The sequence below is a fragment of the Cebidichthys violaceus genome, unplaced genomic scaffold, assembly GCF_023349555.1.
Source record: "Cebidichthys violaceus isolate CVI_PGR_0920_01 unplaced genomic scaffold, fCebVio1.0.p SCAF_5, whole genome shotgun sequence".
Taxonomy (NCBI): domain Eukaryota; kingdom Metazoa; phylum Chordata; class Actinopteri; order Perciformes; family Stichaeidae; genus Cebidichthys; species Cebidichthys violaceus.
Window position 1 is genome coordinate 17,969,553 of NW_027176705.1, and position 12,123 is coordinate 17,981,675.

A 12,123-nucleotide genomic window follows, 5' to 3' on the forward strand; every position below is an offset into this window, starting at 1 on the left:
GCAGATGGCGTTATTAATGAGCGGAGCGCAGGCGTCTCCGTCCTCTGCTGTGGACACGCGAGTGAACCTCCGGCCTCACTGCAGGGCTCTCGTGTTCATCAGCAGGTCGGGTGTTTGCAGAAAGTGAACACACGACGCACATTCAAACAAAAGCTCTCTTTATGTTTCACTCAAAGTACAGCCTGTTTCAACATGAGATAAATACAAGGTGGCACAGCTCTGAAGACAGCGCTGGCGTTTACAGGTCAGGAGTAGAGCAGAAATGGAAAACATTAAGCGAGACAAACATGCACCGGACTCACACAGTGGAGTGTTTCTGTGTTTCAACACAACCACTTCAGTGATCATTACAACACACTTCTCCAGACCGCCAGACAGTCAATTTGTAACGTTCACTTCTTTTTTTGCCTAAACTTTTTGGATGGAGTACTTGATATTCAGCTCTCTGCATCATGTCGTAGCACAGAAGTCCTGTGAGGACGTACAGAAACAAACCAGCACGCTGCTCTGGTTTAGTGCAGATGCTTCCCTTCAATCATACATTCAGGAGAGTTCAAATAAAGAACTGATATCTGAAGTGATTTTTGCAGTAATGCGTTTCGGACACCTTCACCCTGAATCCAGAACTCCTCACAGCTACTGGACTCAACATGAAGCCGTCAGTGGAGACAGACACCGGAGACCTGCTGAGCTCTTAGACTCCATTAAAGCACAAGCTGCTGCAGTTAAACTGATTGATATGAGCTTCAGCCGTTGTTAACGGGGCCTTATTTAGACAACACTGAGATGAGGAAACTGTTGAGAAATGACAAGTAAAATGGAGTAGGACCCACAAGTTTGTCACGTGAAGCCAAAGCGGAGTTCTACCGATGGAGAGACGTGTTGCTACTAAATCCAGACTGTATGACAGACAGACGGTGGTCCTCTGCACTCTCACATGTAAGACGCTTCATTTAACAGGAACGTCTTTTTACAAAGAGAAATTAGCCCTTTAAAAAAGTGATATCTGACGTTATATATCAGAAACTAATATACATCAGTTGTAGTGAAAAAGCCTGAGATGTTAGGAAAGTACAAAACAGAAAAGCAAGTCAGATAAATAAAGAAGTATGACGGTTTGGTGAGGCTTTCCATTATCCTGTTTTTGTCAACTCAGCATTTGACCTTCAGCAATATTCACACTAAAAGAGACTTTCAGACTATTGGACTGGTGGGTTCCCAGTCCTTCTGGTCACACTGTGCCTTTCCTCTTCGCATGAACTACCCTCCTCAAGCACACCGTATGACCAAATGCTGGAAAATAAGGTTTAGTAGAACAACCTGCCTCCAAATGTGAACATGACGACATCAGGAGGCAGCATGTCGGCGCCTCAGCAGCACCTGTACTGGTTTGGACTCAAAGAAACCTGCAGTACATCCAGCCAACTGATCGTTGGCTGGATGAATTCAACTTCCCACCGCCTGTGCTTCTCATCAGCACTGCTGCTGAAGTGAACTCCTAGCAGCTGCAGGACAGCCGATCTGTAGCTCTGCCTGACCTCTGACCCGTGATGGGGGGGGGGGCAAAAAGACCCGATTACTTCAAAAAGGTGAACACGTGTAAGAAAACACCAAGCTGCGGCTGACGAATGACGTTTCTAAGTACTGGATCATTCTGGGAAGCATTCAAAACAAAGCTCTGAGAGAGGGACCGCGGCAAGAACCAAACAACCGGCGTCGTACCGACGACTCACGGCTGACGTGACTTAAAGCTCAGCAACTAGAAGGAGAAAAAAGAAAAAAAAGAAGTGCGGTACTGAAAATAGAGATTTTATACACACTAGCTATACAAAAATACATTTTTTTTTTTTATTTCAAATCGCACTGAAGTCCTTCCTTTATACAAACATCGGAACTCTGGATCAAGCAAAAACAAACAATCAAATCACTAATGCAAGGTGTTGTGGACGCAAACAACACGTCTGGGCTGACGGCGCCACTCGTCTGCGGGTCACCCAACAGCCTCGCATTTCAGCAAAACAGTGAAACGACACTTGAGCGTCAAAAGAGCGACGGTGCATCGAAGCGACCACAAAACATAAATAACAGTGCGGATTATATGACCGTGAATATCGTAACCCACAAGCTCGACACGCAGCAGAACAGCAGCTGGAAGTTGTTGACAAAGACAAAGTCAAAAAGGGAGAAACGCTCACTTTGCTTTGGGGCTTCTAGGAGTAGATATTGGTTAAGTAACGGCTTCATCAGACAATGTAGTGGGGAGGGTAGTGGTGGACAGTACAAAGCGTCTGAATCGGGCCACATCGCACTCTACATCACATCACTCGTATTCTGTACAGCAGCAGATTTACAATTAAAATGACAAAAGAGTCAACGACTGCATCGAATGACTCTCCCAGACTGTCGAACCGCCGCAGTGACCGGAACACCGCTGGGTACGATTGTCTGTCTAAACTCCCGCTCGATGGGTTCAGGTGAACAAAGTGTCCTCAACAAATATTGTCGATGCTGCCTTGACAAAGGCACTGGACCGGCGCAGACGGAGCCGGTAAACCCTGGAACGTGTTTCGAGTGTGAGGCGGGGCAGGGGCAGGAAAACGCAACAATTCCACAACACGAGAGCGCCGCTGCATCGCTGCATTTCCAACAGCTCGAGCATTTGGTGCCTCTTAAATATTGCACTTTTGAAAGAAAAAAAAAAGAAAGAAGAAGGGAGAGTGAAAGTTAGATACGAGAGAGACAAGGAGTGCTTGTGCATACAGCCCTCGGATTACCAGACATTAAAAAGGGACTATCGGTTGGCACTGCCAGGTGAGTGTAGGAGTGGATTGAAGGAGAGTCACAGAAGCCCCCCCCGCCCGCTGAGGATAAAGCGAGGCCGGTATCACTTCCCCTGGAGGTTGCTGAACTCCATGTCCTCCTTGCGGCGTTTTTGTTGGGTGAAGAGCGAGCTGAAGGGGTAGAGTTTGGCTTTGGCTGGGTAGCGCTGGCCGGCGATGTCCACCTCGTAGTCCCCGCGGTTGATGAAGTCCGGGGTGATGGGCGTGGGGAGCCCCTCCGGGCCCGGCGGCGGCGACACGAAGCCGAGGCAGACGTGGCGCTCCAGGGTGTAGCTGTAGGCGCTGCTGGTGGTCGTGCCGGCCAGCAGGCCGTTGCGGTAGATGGGCTCGCCCCACCACGGCCACAGGTCCAGCTCGGTGTCGTGGTCCTCCAGAACCAGCATGACGAATCTCCGAGACACGCCGTCCTGACGCTGCTGCAGCAAGGCCTCGCGACCGAGGAAATCTGTGTCCTGGTGTGAGGCGAGGAGAGAGGAGCAAATGAAGATGAAGAAGAAGTGCTCTACCAGCAATATACAAACTCAGTCCTGCTGGGAACAACTTTTCATTTCATACATATTTTTAAAGAAACTCTACGGTAAAGACATCAATACTGCTGATGACAACACATCTGAAAGCAATCTGTGGAACCAATTTTACTCGGCGAGTTCCGGCCGGTCATTAATACTGTTCTGCAATTATTGCTGCGTGCAGCAGACAGCAGCACACCTGATGTTCCACTGCTCTCAAAATGTGCCACCTGTTGTGCCTGCAGGTGCAGCTTGGTGACAATTTGAACAGATGTTTAAGCAAAGCAGATGGCAGAGTGCCTTTTGTTATTCTGCAATCATTCTCTCTCATTTTCCCACCCGTTCTGAAGTCAAACTTAAATTACAGCCTTGCTGTTGTGCGCCTCCGCCAACAGCTTATAAAACACGTCTGCTCAAATCCTGTTGTGTGAAATTGTCATAATTAGCGTATGGATTCTTGAGCCCAAAATAATGTTTTGAGGTCACAGGGACCTTTGACCACCAAAATCTAAACAGTTCGTTTGAGCCACATTTGAAGAAATTCCTTTCAGGCGTTCCTGAGATATCCCACGGGACGGGACGGGACACGGACCTTAACCATTGGCTATCAAAATCAAATCGGTTCCTCCTTGATGATCCTTGGTTATTGTCGGCACAGGAGGCATAAAAAGTAGAGTAAAATTCAAGCTTCAATAGTAAATGTGGTCAGCAAAGTCATAGTGTAATAGTGCGATAGGCAGAGCGAGGAGATGCTGTCCAACACCATAATGCTCAATAAAAGGGGTTTTTTTGTAACCCCAAAACAGGAAAGCAGCAGTCATTATCCACACCAGCAGATGACATACAGTTCACTGAACCGACCTTGTCAAATTTAACCCTGAACTCCCGTCCACACTGCAGCGGGGTGGTGAAGGCGTCGAGGTCCTGACCCCAGAAGGCAAAGAACTTCTCGATGCGCAGGCTGCGCAGCGCGTAGTAGCCCGCATTGCGGATCCCGTACTTCTGACCCACCGACATCACCTCGTTGTACACGTGCAGGGCGTACTGTGGAGAGCAGAGGGCGTTACTAACGTCAGACACTTTCTTAAACCAACCATCCCGTGGAATAGTGAGCGATTCATGTTTTCTGTGTGTGTGTGTGTGCGTGTGTGCGTGCGTGTGCGGATGTGACGCACCTCTATAGGGATGTAGAGCATGAAGCCCGGCTCTCCAGTGTGAGTCATACTCATCACTCTGATCCCATTGGCATAGCCAACGCTCATCTCCTGTAAACACGCATGCAAACACGGTGAAATGCTGTTCAATGTGGGGCTGATAACAGTATCAAACAGGTGCGGTCTAAAGTGCTGCAGCCGCAACCATTTCAGCTCCTCGGACAATTAATATCACCGCTCTCACCGCGATGACGACAATGACTCTATTAACGTTAGTGAAAGTAGATGTTTGTGTCCTACCTTGCAGAACATGGAGGGGAAATGGTCCGGTGTCATGGAAACATACGACAGCTCAGCCAGAACATCCATTGCACGAGGGCCAATCAGATTTAAAGCTGCGGGCAAAGAATTAAGAGTCAGAAGCACTTTAGACTTCCTGTCCTACAAAGTTCAGCCCAAGTACTGCCTAAATAACTCTGAATGATAACACAAACAACAACAATTAATATCATCATTATTATGAGTTATACCCTTTTGAAAATGGCATGGAATTGTTCAGCAGAAGCTAGTGTGTCATATGAGTGTTTTTCATACTTTCTACAGAACCTGAGCTAATAATAAGATATGCAAATTAGATTTTGGACATGTAATTAACTGTCTGACTGTAACACCAAATCCAAAATCAGACCACATTAAACACTGGGTTAAGAGCAGAGAGTGGATGTGGGACACTGGTGCAGCGCCTCCACCCTTTAATATTGTGTGGGCACTAGATGGCGACCTCACTGCAAGGAAATCAACAATGGCGGTGTGGCGCTTACCAGTGTACTTCCAGCTGACATCCTCTAAGTGGAGGTGTGGGTCACTGGGCATGTGTTTCTTTATCCAGGACCAGCAGTGGACCTGCTGGTCTGTCGGGGAGACGATGAAGAAGCTGCAGATGGGACAAAAATGATTTAGAAGTCGTTTTAAATGGTCACCTGCATGTCTGAGGTACTATTGCCGAAGGCGCTACAAACTTGTTCTTGCTGATGCGGACAACGCTGCAGTCGTTCTCATAGCCCCCCCTCTCATTCAGCATGCCGGTGTGGACGATATGTCCGACGGGGACATCCAGGTCGTTGGCACACAGATGTTGCAGCAGGTCCAGGGCCTGGCTATTCTGTGACTAGGACATCAGGACAGACCACAAGGTTCTACTTAAAATACATCACAAAAGCGGATGCATGACTGGCAGAGAATGGCAGAATCTAACATGTACGGTTAGAAGTCTGAACCCACGAAGATGGAAAGTGCAGCTGCAATTTGTCTCTCCCTGCTGGTGAACAAGTGGTCCATGCCAGCGCACCGTGACTTACAGTCAGCTCAAACTTGGTGAAGGAAGACATGTCGATGACACAGACAGCCTCTTTGCAGCATTTCACTTCTGCTCCAACGATGTCAAACCAGTCGGGCTTGTAGAAAGTCTTGCTCTGGTCCAGAGACAGCAGATCTACACAAACACAAACACACAGGTTGGTATTCTTACCGAGGACGTCAGGAGAAAGAGAACGTAGTGAGTATTCTGTACCTTTTCCATGAGGAACAAAGTATTTGGGCCTTTCAAAACCATGTTTCTCCATCCAGCGAGCTCCCTGGGTGTCCAGGCGGTCATACAGAGGGCTGGTCCGCAGCTGACGGCCGGTCTGAAAGTCCCAGCGTGGAACCTTTAGTTCGTACAGCAGGGCTGGAAACAAACACGCACACGTTGGGAGACGTAATCGTACAGAAGCAGAACTAGAAAGCACTTCTTTCATCTTCACGATACTTTACTTCCTTTATAAATCGGTGACTTATCAGGTAATAATTGTGGTAAAAAGCTCAATCACACAATGCGCTACTCACGCATGACCTCCATTACTCGGTGTCGCAGGAAGGTTCGGCTGCTCTGCAGGTTGCCGAAGCGCTTGATGTCCAGCGGCCAGACATTGGCGGTGGGGTAGCCGTAGGTCATCCACTCTGCCAGGTACCTGGATACCGAAACACACAACATGCCGTTTGTGCTTCCTGGTGACGCAATCGAAGCACGACCAGATCGCAACGCTCATCACTGAAACTGTTAAAACGAGCCCGAACTAGTTTCTCTGCCGCTTAATTAATGTCTTCAGGTGTAGAATAAAGAGCAGTACCGTCTTCTTTTTGTAATATTAGACTTAAAAAAAAAATACACTGTAGGCTATCCACTAACAAATACACTTAAACCAATGCTTACTTGCCAGCTCCTCCAGCAAAGGCCAGACCAGAGGAGTTCATCCCTGCCAGCACGTAGTAGCCAGAGACGCCCGGCATCTCCCCCATGAGGCAGCGCATATCGGGGGTGAAGGACTCCGGACAGTTGACCAGCTGATGGATCTCAGCCGATTCCAGACCCGGCATTCTCCTCAGCAAGGCACTGAGCATCGGCTCTGGGAGCAGAAGACAACGCGGTTTCTATACGATCTCTAAAAAGGTGCTGTGTTCACGTCAATATATCAAACATGTTACACTTACACAATCACTACATCATGATCAACAAAACGGCTGGCCTGAAGCTACGCCAGCTGTACCGTCAGTCTCAGGATTTTTCAGCATTTAAAGCCACATTTTCCCAAAATCCAACCGCTTCCTGCCCCGAAAGTGGAGCTGCTACTCGTCCACCTGGCCCTCTGTGGCTTTTCAAACTTCAAATAACAAAAACAAAACACTCGAGTTGGCTCTAGTTGCATTTTGCCCAACCACCACAAACACCCAAACATCCACTACTGCAAAGACTGAACAAGCTGAAGCTCATGCAGCACTCGTCTCCTCACGCTGTGCTATAAACAATCCATGACAGCTGACCCAGTGGTCACATGACGCAGCACAATGATAGCTTAGAAAGTAGACGATGTGATGCACTCCTGTTGGTAATCATTCGATACCACAATGCAACACATAAGATCTTAATGTGGATTTCTTGTTTTTAAAAATCGCAGACTTGTGACCCAACATGACCAAAGAGAAAACTCTATTCCAGTCGTTACGTAACCTTCCATTCATAACAACAATTGTTTGACAGGAGGTAAGCTGGTGTTCAATCCATGTAATGTATATTTATTTAAAGTACAAAATGCAAATGTTGGGCAACGTAAGAAACCTCTGAGATGGATTGGTTTGACCCTCTGCCTTGCTCCACTTCAGGGCTGACTGGTGATATACGGCCGTCTTTACGACAAGCCGTCAAGCTGCATGAGGAATCTCAGATTACTGAAGGCCAAGGCCAAAAGACAGCTGTGTGTGTGTGTGTGTGTGTGTGTGTGTGTGTGTGTGTGTGTGTGTGTGTGTGTGTGTGTGTGTGTGTTTACATGTGTGAGGTGTACTTGGAACATTGCTTTCAGTTAAATTAAAAGCATTTCAAAAAACTGAACTGACTCAGACAATTGTTTTTCAATCAATGAAGGAGACATTCAATAAAAATAAACTTTAACACAATAAGACTTTAACCTCACCGAAAAATGTCCAAAATGCAATGAACGGAAATCTGGGTTTATCAGTACAGGAATGATATCGGGCTGAACGGGGCCGAAAAACACGCCTTCTAAAATAGAGATGCTAAGTATAAAACCAGCATCTGATACTTCACAAAGACTTAAAAAGTACTCTTTACTCAGATCAGTAAAGTACAAAAGAGACACCCCACCGTTACGTAAATGAAACACACCTTGTGTCTGATCAAATGAGGCGTCGACCGTTACAATTTCACCCCCCAAAGCTGCTTTTTTAACTTAATGTGTTCCTCCTCCCTCCCACTGCTCCCTTCATTACCGAAGTGGTCCCAGTCCTCCTGCATGTTCTGGATCTCCAGCTGGTTGCGGCCCTCGGTGAAGATGGGTTTGGGGTTCTTCTCGAAGCCCCCCGACAGAAGGCCGCCCTGCCATGGCCGTACGTATATCCTGCCGTCCATGTCCATCACAACTGGAGACGAGACAGGAGCTCGGTGAGGTCCTCTGTAACCCTGCGTAACCGTGCTTGGTGCATATCATCAATCATATTCAGGAAGTGCGACCCTGAGCCTTCCACTCAGCACTTATTGTATTCATACTAGCTTGTTGCACTTATTGTATTCATGTGGAAGTACTTCTCTATTACAGTCGTCATATTTGGCTGTGATTTATAAAATCTATTAGCGACTGTGCCTGCTGAAAGAAACAGTGAGTGTTCTTGTGTGAGACCTGGAGTGCTGGGAGAAAGGGGCTCCTGGAGAGGTTTGGTGAGGAGGTAAAAGTGTTCGCAGCCATGAAGAGGAATGGACACCTTCGTCTCACTCGCCTGGCCCAGCTCGTAAGCCCACTAGAGCAGAGACAGACAGGACAAAATACTGGAGACACTGCAATCTGTCCTGGAAGTCAGTTTGTTGAGTCATACTGTTCTTATCCATGAGCACAATGTAGCTGAGAATCAGATCAAGATGTATGCATGATTAAGGCTGAAATCAGGAATGATATCCTGAATGGTTACAAAGATTTCTCCTCATTAACTCCTTGATCTAATTTGGCATTGGGACTTGTTGATGCTTCTACATTTCTATCCCACAATTCCACTCTGAGGTTTACCTGTCCAGCACAGTTGACAAAATATTCACACGCAATGGAGCCACGATCCGTCTCCACCGCCATCACTTGACCCTTCTCTACCAGCACCTGCTGCACCGTGGTCCTGTCCAGGATCTGAACCCCTGGACGGGACAAGGGAGACAAGGAGATGTAGGAGGAAGCAAACGGGAGATAAGGGCGGAGGATGGAAGCAAGGAGATGCCGATGAAGAGAATCAGACGGAGAAACAGTACAGGGGTAGAATATAAAAGTTGACAATATAAAGTAAATGTGTTATAACTGTCCATTAATGCTCCATCAATGGCAAGTTGAAAGTTTGAGTCTCTTACCATGTCCAGCAGCAGCCACAGCCAGGGCGTGGTTAACGTCGGGTGAAGACACCACAGCGTCTGCAGGGAGGTGGAGCGCCCCCACCAGGTCATGAATGTTAACAAGAGGGTGGAGTTTGGCCACCTCTTTAGGCTTAATGATGTTACAGCTGATCCCCATTACCCTACGAATAAAGTGAAGACGATACAGATGAAGGCCTGGTACTAACAAATACCTATATTGAAAAGGACACTGCATATCTAACCTGGTTCCAGACCTCTGAATCATTAGAAACATCTCATCAAATCTGAGATATAGGCAGTGTAGCATCAGCACATGAAATACTGAGAGAAATAGCATTTGGTGTCTGTACACTGTGGCTACTTATGGGTATCATAACTGCGTCTCCATTCTGTCTCTCTCTAAAGCTTTGTTTTCTGGGCCGATAACTTCATATATCGTTGTTTTTCTCAGAGCAATATCATCGGGATGGGGAATTTCAAAATTGCTCAACACTCAAGTTGCCAAAGGGTTCTCCACTAAATGTTGACTGGAGGTTTTCGGCTCTTACTTTAGTCGGGAGGCCAGGCGCTTCAGAGAGAGGAAGCGATCTTGATTTTGGGCCAGACAAAGAGACCCTGTCTTCACATAACCTGAAACACACAAAACCACATATTATGTGACAGGTTTCAGGTTTCAGATTTCAAATGTTTCAGCTGCATTACGGTAAAAATGAGTGCAAATACATACAATGTTATGAGTATGCAGTGAATGCTTGCTTCACTGTCTAAAAAGCCGGATGCACTACAAGCCTCTATATGGAGATACACAATTATAAATGCTAAAAAAATATAAATAACAGGAATCTGGAAAATAGTTCTGGTAAGCAGTAAGGATAACAATATACAGCAAACCTCTGGTTTCATGAATAGCATCAGGATAAATGAAATATGACTGAAACATATCTACGTGGCTGACCTGTTTTGACTCCGGTCTCCTCCTCCAGCTGCTGGTAAAGACTATTGGAGTAGTTTGCCATTTGACACTCGATGGAAATAGGCTTGGCCACGCTCACAATGCCCGCACACAGTCTGGTTGTTCCTGCACCAAGTCTGCAAACAGGACATCGGGGACGGGAGATGCAGCATTAGCAGAACAATATCCAATCAACAACTCTTTCCACCGATCCTCTATTGACTACTAGTGTAGAAAACTGTCTATATTCCTCCCTGATCTTTTAAATCAAGATGTTAACCGCGAACACTAAAACGTACTAATGAAATCACAGACATTCATCTCACCTGCCCTGCTCCAGCAGCACTATATCAGTCCAGCCCAGTTTGGCAAGGTGGAAGGCTACTGATGACCCCACAATGCCTCCTCCACAGATCACCACGCGGGCCTGGCTGGGCAGCGGGAGCGGCTGGGAGTCTCCGCTGACAGCCATGCAGTGCGGGGAGGTCGAGAGTCCCCTGCCGGCCAACCTGTACCCCGTCGGAGGAAGCAGCAGCCTGGGGAGCAGAACAGGGGACAGAGCCCTGGAGCTCCGCACACAGCTGCACATAGCTGTGCTTTCTGCGGTCACAAACAAACGCACTCTCACACACATGTTCAAGATTTTAAGGTTACTACTGTAACGTTACAAGGTAGTGACGACACTGCAAATGTCACTGTGTGACTTCTATAGGGTTACATGACAGTGTACGTTGGTGCTGTTGTAATTCAGTTGTAGTTTTAGGAGACTATCCACGTTGTTGTGCTCAACGTCAGCTCGACTAACGCAGGTTGACGTTTAACAACGTTACAGTAACGTAACAGTCAACAATTTGCAACGACGACGTGGCCCCGGGGAAGCCAGCAAGGTTGACTTACGACAGTCCTCCAGCTGTCACAATGATATTGCAGACTGATGTTAGTTTTAACGTTAGTCATGTAACGTTAACGTAGTTATCCATCGAGCAGCATAGCTAGCTTTAGCTGCAGCACGTTAGTACCTCTGTGAATTATCGTTGAACTGTATCTCAGAGGTCACGTTGAAGAGGCTTAGCTGACATCTACATTCGTGAAGTTTCGTAGAACTTTCTTGACATTTAGTGTTTTCAGAGCTGCTTAAAGTTAGCGTTAGTGGTAGCTAGCGTAACGTTACATAGCTTATGCTATCGAAGAGCTAATGTTGGTTATTCGCCCCCGTAACGTCAGCTAGGTTAGCTAAACGTCAACCGTGCGCTTTCTTCGTTGTTTATAACTCACCGAGTCAGCCAAGTCCACACGTTATGATGTTCTGAGGACCGGTATGAGTACCAGAGACTGAGATATGACACAAAGTCTTGTTTGGGTTCAGAAGTCAACACAATGTCAAACTAGCTTCAATCACGACTGGCACTTCCGGTCCAAACCTTCAAAATAAAATCCCTCTGCCTGTTTAATCGGGATGCAGACTAGACGAATAAACCGTCAATCAACGTATACTCAATTTACTAGTACAAATAAAGTAGTAGGCCTCCTTTGTTGACTAACCTGATTACCTTAGATAACTGAAGCTGAACATAATGTAGTATGTACAGTGGTGTAATGTAACTACATTTAACGCTATTCAAGTAATGCTGTAAATGTAAGATAACGTTACTTAAGTCTTTTATCTTTTCTTGACATTACTAACTACTCCACTACTTTAAGTAGAGAAATCTTGTTGGAAACTTTT

General features: G+C 46.7%; 1 protein-coding gene across 1 annotated transcript; it reads right to left on the reverse strand.

Moving 5' to 3' along the window:
- Nucleotides 1–141: 141 nt before the first annotated feature.
- pdpr (pyruvate dehydrogenase phosphatase regulatory subunit) lies at nucleotides 142–11,765 on the reverse strand. Its single transcript, XM_068730248.1, has 18 exons — nucleotides 11,673–11,765; nucleotides 10,724–10,997; nucleotides 10,401–10,534; nucleotides 9,994–10,075; nucleotides 9,443–9,606; nucleotides 9,114–9,235; nucleotides 8,733–8,850; nucleotides 8,326–8,475; nucleotides 6,755–6,947; nucleotides 6,388–6,512; nucleotides 6,074–6,229; nucleotides 5,862–5,995; nucleotides 5,523–5,671; nucleotides 5,325–5,437; nucleotides 4,804–4,898; nucleotides 4,525–4,614; nucleotides 4,211–4,393; nucleotides 142–3,292 (listed from the first exon to the last, which is right to left on the reverse strand). The coding sequence occupies exons 2-18, from the start codon at nucleotides 10,984–10,986 to the stop codon at nucleotides 2,885–2,887; spliced, it is 2,679 nt and encodes an 892-aa protein (XP_068586349.1). The 5' UTR covers nucleotides 10,987–10,997; nucleotides 11,673–11,765; the 3' UTR covers nucleotides 142–2,884.
- Nucleotides 11,766–12,123: the final 358 nt, after the last annotated feature.

Coding starts and splice junctions, on each gene's coding strand:
- pdpr (XM_068730248.1), bottom strand. CDS start 10,986: ATGTGCAGCTGTGTGCGGAGCTCCAGGGCTCTGTCCCCTGTTCTGCTC. Junction 6,948..8,325: donor GGAGGACTGGGACCACTTCG/GTAATGAAGGGA, acceptor TTCTGCTCCCAG/AGCCGATGCTCAGTGCCTTG. Junction 4,615..4,803: donor TCCCCTCCATGTTCTGCAAG/GTAGGACACAAA, acceptor GCGTGTTTACAG/GAGATGAGCGTTGGCTATGC.